Source organism: Dysidea avara, chromosome 10 (genome assembly GCF_963678975.1).
Source record: "Dysidea avara chromosome 10, odDysAvar1.4, whole genome shotgun sequence".
Lineage (NCBI taxonomy): Eukaryota > Metazoa > Porifera > Demospongiae > Dictyoceratida > Dysideidae > Dysidea > Dysidea avara.
The window spans coordinates 2,402,652-2,412,225 of NC_089281.1; the positions used below are offsets into that span (position 1 = coordinate 2,402,652).

Sequence of the window (9,574 nt, forward strand, 5' to 3'; positions counted from 1 at the left end):
ATTTTTACTTCTAAAAGAGGAAAACCTCTATATTATAGCAAGAAGTAGTCAAAAATTCTGGGTCCTGAAATGTCCACAATAGAGAGGTTCCACTGTATTGGCCTATAAGCTTGTCAGTACAAGTGTGACTGTACAATGCATGCTTCATGGTTATAGTCATGATCAGAATGTGAAAAGTGTCTTACATCAAAAGTAGCTATAGTACAGTTTCAGTAAACCAAATTGCCATATATGTCATAAACAAGCTGTATAAATGATTAGACTTACAATTGTTTGATTTTGGATGACTGGGAAATAGCCAATTTCCACTTTGGGTATAAACTACTTCTACACAACTACATAGCTATACAGGTACATATGTGATAATTATTTTGTACTACAAGCGTTGAGCCTAAAAGTTACTAATGCTCATCTTTAGGAACAAACTCTTCATCCCACCATTGCTCCTCCATTTCTTTCTTATGCAAAGCTGTGGCTTGTTCCTGTTTTGTATGAAAGTTTCATGTAACATTAAGACCTTTTTGTTACCTGTTGTTTTAAACATTCCATTACTTTATGGACGTCAGCACTTAGCTTATCAAGTTTATCCAGAGTCTCGTCTGTAGCAAACTTTTCCAATCTTTTTGCTGCAAACAAGGGGAAAAAATCTGTATTGTCTTCTTTAATCTATAATGAATTGTTTTAGTAAATACTACATATGGTTGAGCATATGTACATACCAAGTTATACACGTATTTTTCTATAGCATTGTGATCACTAATATCAATTCTCTTCAAGTGCAAGTAGTAGTATATGTAGTTCCACATGCAGTGATCATGTTTTATGTGATGAGCAAATGTCTGCAAGTAGGAAAACAAGATAATCATTATACTCTATAATAAATGCATTTACTATTTTGGTTTTCCGTTCAAATTCATAACTTGGTGTGCTACAGATGAAGCAGTAACCCTGTTTATCCTCTTCTATTTTCCACTGCAAGAGAGGGCAATATTAACTAGCTCTGATCTTATAACTTGTACCTTTTCATCTCTTAATTCAGAGAATGTATCCACAATAATACCAAACACAACATTTAGTCCAATAGTGGTCACAATTATGAAGAAGGTTAAATCTAGCAAAATCACTCGGAGGGCAGCACTTTGAAACTTCATTGGTAAATCTACAGCCTACATGGAAGATATACTATACAAAGCAATTCACTGTGTTTTGTTTACTTACTGAACCTAAAGTGTCTAGTAGACCATATTCCAGCACACTGATAAAGCATTCTAGAAGAGTATGACAGAAGAGAACATTGTCCTCTCCCTCAGGATCAGGGTCATTAAACTCATTGGGCAAAAGGGCAAATGCTGCTACACTGTAAATGTATATCACTACTAGGCCTAGTGCACCAACCCATATCAGTGAATAACCTGCAATGAACAAGGAGTAGTTGATTACTGGTAAATCTTACCACTTCATACCATTCTTGGTAACAGATCGTAGCACTCGATTCAGTAAATCATTAACAATCACGATGTGAAGAAGACAAAAACAATAGAAGTATCCATAAAATGGTAGTGACAGTAGTGAACATGCTACAAAAAGCTGTACAAAAATGAAGTTAATAATTTTTAAGAATCGTGATACAATTACTTACAATGTGATACAGTGGTCTCCACCCAAAGAGTGGCTCATCAGAGTAAGTGGGTTCTCTTTTAAACTTTGCAAATAATTTTTTCGGCCACAGTTTTCTAACAAGTGTTACTTTTTGAATTCTACAGTACAGAGAATGCTAGATAATATACACTTCACGATTTGATACTTACTTGTCTTCATAAGCAGCTATATCTGGCAGGACAAAATTGGATGCGTTAATAAGAGTGTAAGATATCAACATTGACAGACTCATTAGAAAATGAATAGCCCCACCAACATATAAGGCATGATCAAAAAACCAGTGATCTCTGTCCTCAGGAATAGTTGGAGTGAGTATCTTAGCCACTGTACATAAGCTCTGGTTACAGTCACTAGGTGTAAAGGTAGTGTTGCTAATCAAATTGTTATAGCACGAAGTTTCCACACAATAATTGTTTAGCATCCTCTCATTATCTGATAATCCACGTTCAGGTGTATTGTACGTGTAGCCCCTGTATGTAATATTCTAACAAATTATAAAGATTTTTTCATGCGGGACCTCACGATTTGAGCTCAACATCATTCCAAGCAATTACCAGCATTATGTTCATCACAAGTGTCCAGAGTATAAGCAAGTAATTCTTGAACTCTCTGTTTTTACAAGTAGAAATCAAAATTATACATGAAGTCAATGAACTTACAATCCATCTACAAATATCTTGGCAAACCAGTGTCTACGGAGTGCACTCTATATATGGTAATAAACCAATAATACAATGGAAATGTTAGTACTTATGGTACCAAATGGCTGATCTCTTTCTCCACTGATTTCATCCATTTCAAAAAGTCTCTGACTTTGTCCTCAGGAGATTCACGACTCACTTTAAACTTTACTTTGTCAATTATGTTTTCTGGTAGTTCATCCTACAAATACAAGTTGTTGCTTATATGAACACATGTAGTAACTTATAGTTCGCTTTCTCAAATTGTGCAATGCTAAGATTATTTTGTAATACTTCGCGTGGGCAGATCACCATTTCACATTACCCTGTGATTAGACATTAATGATCTGTATAATACCCTCCTGTTTGTTTTATAAAAGCTCAGACTGAAATCAATTATGGGAATAAATTAATGCTCATGTGACTATTGTCACAAATTGGAGTCTCGCCACAAGAAACACTCAGGTGTAGGAGTTTCAGTATCCTTGCCATTCTACAAGTTAGGAAACGTTAGTCAAAGGTGAGAACTAGTCTTCTAGCACATTTATAAGCATTTCAGAATGTTTTCAAATATGGACCACACCCACATTACAGATAACGTGGAGGTAAGTGTAATTATTAAGGTTTGTTTTCATGTTATAATAGTTACCAGTATTTAAATTTCTAAATTTACCATTTACAATGAGAATCCATTGATTGTAAGATGTAAACTTACTGTAGGGAAGTATCTAAAGTGCACGGTTGCCAAAACCTTTTTGTCCTCATCATCATTTTTATAAAACACTTCTATGCTCCTGGATTGCCTTTTGTAATGCTTCCAAGCTTTCACAAACTCAGTACTTCTCTTCAAGTCCTTAGAGTTGACACCACTGTTTGATCCGACAAGTGTTATTCCTGAATAAAACATTTAATATATATATATATATTGTAATAGAGAAGAACTACAGGGATCTATACCTGCATTATCATCTAGTACAATTCCTTCAAAATCTGCCATGTGCACTAATACATGATATGTACTAAATGCAACTTTTTCTGCCTCCTCTTGCTCGTTTTTGTCCTTAAGATAACACAATTGAAATGACGAAAACGTGAAGTGAAAGATACAGAAACATAATCTACAAACTAAGGTGTTACTAATTACTGGACTGGACTACTGGGCTGACATAATACCAATTTACCCTAGTAAATTTAAGTTAACAGAAAAGGCAACATGGAAGAGCAAAAACAGGCCCATCTGGATTGTACTAATGAAACATTGCCCAATCTTTTCCCCCAAATTAGCCTATAAGCTAAAGTGTCAGTGCTCACTGGCTTGCCTGAGATGTTAATTTTGGTTTTGTGTTTATTGAGTCTTCATAGTGCTCTTCAAGACTTTATTGTTGGGTAGCCATCGCTATCACCTTCCCTGCAGCATAATGTTTAGGGCTATGTAAGTGCCATAGAGCACAATAAATGTGACTGTCTCAGCAAAAACCCACCTAGTTCACACAAGCATGCGTTGGGAGAAAATGAAATCTAAGCATACTACAAAGAAAAATACACAAGTTTTAATTGAGTCAATACTCAGGGAAGCTACTCTCACCTATACACCATGTTATTTGCCTGCTCATGAAGAGTTCAAACATCTTTGTTTTGTTTTAGTAGCCCCCAACAGTATGTGTGTCACATGCATTTGTTTTGATGCAGTAGAGTTAAACAATAATTTATCATCTTCATTTCCTCTTACAAAACAATTTCATACTGCATGTGTAGGTGACTACAGAGATAAAGCTATACCTTAATTGCTTTTCCATTTCATGGCGAACATTATTTTAAGCCAAATCCTATCTCTGTGGACCAATACAAACAGAAGTTATGGTTGAAAATTTAACACCTGTAGTTTCATATTGTAGCTGTACATATCAATTACTTTGCTCTTCCTACTGTTAGTGCAATAATTCCAAAACTACTCACCATAATAGGCTGAAATTTTGGTGATTCATTTCCTAGACACTGTAGACGATGCTGAGAAATAAAGAGAATTTTGGAAGTTGTGTGAACTAGGCAGATTGTTGCTAAGACAGTTACAAATAGTACTAGAACTATAATTATTTCATCATTTTAGTAGCAGGCTACAGATTCCCTGAAGGCCCTTAGCGGCAAGCTTGTACAAAATAATTCAATCACACGTGGTAGGCCTAGCAAATGTAAAAACTATAGGCCCTATACAGTTGCATAATGTTTTTGCATATTAGGAAGGAATTTAGCTAAGATAGGATTCCATGCAGCACAATAGTACGGAGTGTATAAGTGCTGTAGAATGAAATCCTTAGAGGTCAGTTTTCGTTTATTCCACTGCTTTATATCGATCATTTAGTAGCAGGTTGCAAGGCCCTTAACTAGCAAGACTCAATAAATCCAACCTTAGCTTGTGTGAAAAAACCAAAAATATGTCAATCCAGTAGTCCAATCCAGTGTTCCAGTCCAGTAGTCCAGTCTAGTAATTAGTAACATCCTACAAACCTTTGCTGATTGGCTACACTGATAAAACCAAACTAGCGTGTCATAAAGGGCATCAATATCAATATTCCTGCATAGACTCTGAACAAGTTTATCAGTTTCTGAATGTGTTTCTTCACATATAATTTCTAGTAGTTCAACTGCCTTCTCCTTTAGTTTACAAAGTTCTTTAAATCCCTAAGTTTAATAAACGTACCAAGACCAGTGACTATGGAGTTGTTCCTTACATGTGTCTCAATGTCCATTATCCTTAAAAAGTGGTTGATGGTGTCCACAACATGATGATCAAGAAGAACCTTCTGGTTTTTGAAATTTCCCTGGAAAAAGACAATTTAAAATATAGTTATACAAATGAGACTCACCCCGCTCATTTCAATCAGTGTTTGAAGCACCTGAATGATTAACTTGATATTATCCTTGCTGACATCATCAATAAATGTTGACAAAAAATCACAAGTTTCTGTCACCATGTTGATATTCTTGAGAGAGAGTGGTTGCTGTTGAAGATAGTCTTGCATCGGACTATACTGGTTATCACACAACAGGCCAAGCAAATGAAGTGTCAGTTTAATGTGTGAATGATCCTTGAACTTCAGTAGATCAGCTTTGTCACCAATATCAGTGTACTAGAATAAATAAAATCTGTATCAAAACGGCCAAGATGTGAAAAGGGAGGTGATTGCAAGCTCCAAAGTCAGCCTATGGTTGACTTTGAGGCTTCCTTTTAACTTTTTTTTTCTTCTCTACTGCAGGAATCATGATTTTTGTGCGAATCTAAGTATTTATTGTGTCATATAACCTATTTTAATATTTTGTAATACTCTAAGAGAGCACACATTTTTTTCTGAGCATATCTAACATAGAATGTTCTAGAACAATTTACTGATAGATCTACGAAATATAAATTTTTACCACACAGTAGTGTGTTGTACCAAGAAAAAAAGAAAAACAAAATTTTCATGTGTGCATAATATACCGTATAATGGGAATAATTTGCGGAAGAAAACATTTATGAATTTCGTGATTTTAGGTGCATTTGCGAATGTTTACAATTAAAAAGTTTTATTTTCATGGATCAGTTGATGTAGCATTCATGTAATGAGTGCATAAGCAGGTAGCTACTCGCCTTGTGTGACGGTATAGCCAGTGAGGCGCAGGATCGTGGCATGTGATTTGAACAGAGATGCAAACTTCAGTGATAGTGGAAAAATCAGTGCTACTAAATGGGGTAAATATATATAATTGCAGCCCATCGATTCATTATGCTGAAATGGCGTGTCTTAGCCTCGGTTGTAGTGCCACCCCCAAGGCTAGCTATAGGTGTGCCTATCGTCCACGCTCATTATCGTGAATGCCTACTTCTCCAGCGAAACAGCAATTATGCATGGCTACTAATATGCGTAGCACGCAACATGTCAGAGTCAGCCATATAGTTGAGCTTTCCCTATCCATGGAAAAAAAGATTACTTCGTTGTAGGCACGTACCCAATTATTAAATTACTTTATGCAATAAATCATGAATGTTTTCTTGTGAATGAGGAAATAGTTTCTTCTGTGAATCATTCCCATTATACGGTATATACCTCCATAGACCCTTTTCCAAAGCATATTTTTTGTATTACATTTTGATTATAGGTAAAGCAAACCACACACCAAATTTGATCGAATTAGCTCTAACCATTCTCAAGATATACTGTATGCACAGAAATTTTCACAGTACAAAACTACCTGTAATTTTCATGGGTTTCATGGTTAACAGAGCAACTGGGAAAATAAAATTCATGAAAATTTCATATATTGTGTAGCCATAGATAATATAGGTATAGGGGGGTATATTATCTATGATGTAGCCAGTGTTGGGAGTAACGCATTATTACTTTAGTGAATATAACGAAATGTACCACTCTGCGTGGGAAGTTCAAAGGAACCGCCAGTGCCATAATTTGTATATTGCACTGCTGCAGACCGCAGCGAGTGCATTATAACTTATAACGCACTGGTTGCGGTTTTGTAGACCACAACAAGTGCATTATAAGTTATAATGCACCGACCGCAGTGCAATATACAGATATTGCACTGGCTGCGGTTTTGTGCAGCATAGCACAAGTGACGGTAGCCAAGACCACTACGACAACTCACCTAATAGGTGGAAAGACACTTGACAGATCACTCGAATTCTTTTATAGCCTGACATGTAAAGGTCGATTGTGGGCCATAATGTCACCAATACGTATAATGTTTACAAGCAGCCAATGGCGATCGAAAAAGCCAACACGGGTGGCCACGACTCTACTCTACATATATATAAACGTACTTATACACCTTACTAGTCTGGTGCCATCTTAGCCCAGATTAAACTGTAGTCCACTTCGACAATGACTCAATAAAACTAATATATTCTAAATAATACTAACCTTTACGTTCGATTGTGGTAACCAGTTTTGTCATGCCACCAGATTCGAGTTTAGCCAGTGTGAATAGTAAGAATTAGACTAGTATCGTTTAGTAGTTAGGTTTTGTTTACTTAAACCGTCTATTTAGCTGCTTTTTTTCGCTTGAGAGAATCACTATGGTGATTAGTCTGGCGCTTAGTCTGTATGGCGATTGAGTGATCACGCTGGCATGCTGAGCACTACATGATGAGAGTCGAACAGCGAATGCAGGTTAGTGATATAAGTGTACTAGCTTTCAATATCTCAGGTGGCTGCAGTACTGCAGGGGAAACGTCATCCCAACGTCCGGTTTGGTTACCCACAATCGATGTTAGAAACCTGGCCTTTATAAGTAACGGCCCTCAGGCTCGTGCGTTTATATCAGGCAGAGCACTCGTGGCCGTTGTATAACTGTTATGTACCACTCACCTAATAGGTGGGGAGAGTCTCACAAGACAGCTGTAACACTTATAAAGGCCAGGTTCTAACACTGATTGTGGGTAACCAAGCCGGACGTTGCGATGACATTCCCCCTGCAGTACTGCAGCCACCTGAGATATTGAAAGCTAGTACGCTATGGGTTATATCACTAACCTGCATTCGCTGTTCGACTCTCATTATGCAGTGCTCTACATGCCAGCGTGATCACTCAATCGCCATATAGACTAAGCGCCAGACTAATCGCCATAGTGATTCCCTCGAGCGAAAAAAAGTAGCTAAATAGACGTTTTAAGTAAACAAAACCTAACTACTAAACGATACTAGTCTAATTCTTACTATTCACACTGGCTAAACTTGAATCTGGTGGCATGACAAAACTGGTTACCACAATCGAACGTAAAGGTTAGTATTATTTAGAATATATTTGTTTTATTGAGTCATTGTCGAAGTGGACTACAGTTTAATCTGGGCTAAGATGGCACCAGACTAGTAAGGTGTATAAGTACGTTTATATATATGTAGACTAGAGTTGTGGCCACCCGTGTTGGCTTTTTCAATCGCCATTGGCTGCTTGTAAACATTATACATATTGGTGACGTTATGGCCCACAATCAACCTTTACATGTCAGGCTATAAAAGAATTCGAGTTATCTGTGAAGTGTCCTTCCACCTATTAGGTGAGGTGTCGTAGTGGTCTTCGCCACCGGCACTTGTGCTATGCTGCACAAAACCGCAGCCAGTACAATATCTGTATATTGCACTGCGGTCGGTGCATTATAGCTTATAATGCACTCGTTGTGGTCTACAAAACCGCAACCAGTGCGTTATAAGTTATAATGCACTCGCTATGGTTTGCAGCAGTGCAATATACAAATTATGGCACTGGCGATGCCTTTGAACTGCCCACGCAGAGTGGTACATATAACAGTTATACAACGTGCACTCGTGCTCTGCCTGTATAAACGCACTTGCCTTCGGGCCTAACGGCCCTCAGGCTCGTGCGTTTATATCAGGCAGAGTACTCGTGGCCGTTGTATAACTATACAATACGCTATAAAAACAGATAATATAACTCAAGTTAATTTACTTACAAATGTAAGGCGTTACCTAAGTAATATAGTTACCGTAACGAATTTAATATTATGTAATATTATTACTACAAGTAATGAAGTTACTAATCTCATTAGTAATACACTGAGTAACGCCTAGCCACAACGAAGTAATGAAGCCTACTGAATGAAGCTTATTCACCAGCTTCTTACTTATAACCAAGATTTGCACATTGTCCAACAATGCAATCATGTCACGTGATAAGGTGGTAGTTTCACACGTGACAGCTTAAGGCTGTAGACACAAAGTAATATAATATGTAATATTATTACAATTACTTTATTTAATAGGTAATATGTAATATATAACTAGTTACTTTTACAAAGTAACTTGCCCAACACTGGATGTAGCTAACTATTTTTTGTTGTATGTACTAGTGCAAATATGATACGGATGATGAATTCTTTCACCATCATTAGCTGCTGCATTCATGGTTAGATCTAGCTACCATATCTATAAGGATAATTAAAGAGAGTTTGAATCTAGTCTAAGAAATATAAGGAACCCTTTGCGGTATGCCAAAGGACAAAGTGATTGTTGGCCAAGTAACGTAACTGTTAGCAGCTGCAATGCCATGTACAGTGGAGCCTGTGTTAACAATCACCTGAATTAAGTGGTCACCTTTGTATAACAGCCATGGTCACGAGGTCCCAAATATTTTCCCATACAAATATATGCATTGTGGTCTGTACTACGTGGTCACCTGTCTAAAACGTGTAGCGGCCAGCCAAGAATTCACCTATGAATCAC

At 37.1% G+C, this 9,574-nt stretch overlaps 1 protein-coding gene across 2 annotated transcripts in view; it reads right to left on the reverse strand.

Annotated features, from left to right (window-relative positions):
- Positions 1-207: 207 nt before the first annotated feature.
- Positions 208-9,574, reverse strand: part of LOC136236897 (inositol 1,4,5-trisphosphate receptor type 2-like) — a 62,733-nt gene continuing 53,366 nt past the window's right edge. Inside the window, exons 59-75 of one of the 2 annotated variants that reach the window (XM_066027126.1) lie at positions 5,204-5,467; positions 5,069-5,158; positions 4,845-5,018; positions 3,297-3,399; positions 3,055-3,233; positions 2,419-2,541; positions 2,319-2,365; positions 2,182-2,268; positions 1,809-2,129; positions 1,640-1,757; positions 1,464-1,587; positions 1,219-1,412; positions 1,020-1,166; positions 892-972; positions 720-839; positions 529-666; positions 208-482 (exon numbers count right to left, since the gene is read on the reverse strand). In XM_066027126.1, coding sequence (XP_065883198.1) covers positions 402-482; positions 529-666; positions 720-839; positions 892-972; positions 1,020-1,166; positions 1,219-1,412; positions 1,464-1,587; positions 1,640-1,757; positions 1,809-2,129; positions 2,182-2,268; positions 2,319-2,365; positions 2,419-2,541; positions 3,055-3,233; positions 3,297-3,399; positions 4,845-5,018; positions 5,069-5,158; positions 5,204-5,467 — 2,391 coding nt within the window. In that variant the 3' untranslated portion in view covers positions 208-401. Of the gene's footprint in view, positions 483-528; positions 667-719; positions 840-891; positions 973-1,019; positions 1,167-1,218; positions 1,413-1,463; positions 1,588-1,639; positions 1,758-1,808; positions 2,130-2,181; positions 2,269-2,318; positions 2,366-2,418; positions 2,542-3,054; positions 3,234-3,296; positions 3,400-4,744; positions 5,019-5,068; positions 5,159-5,203; positions 5,468-9,574 lie in introns of those variants that run through there. The other variant, XM_066027128.1, reaches the window with a different exon arrangement.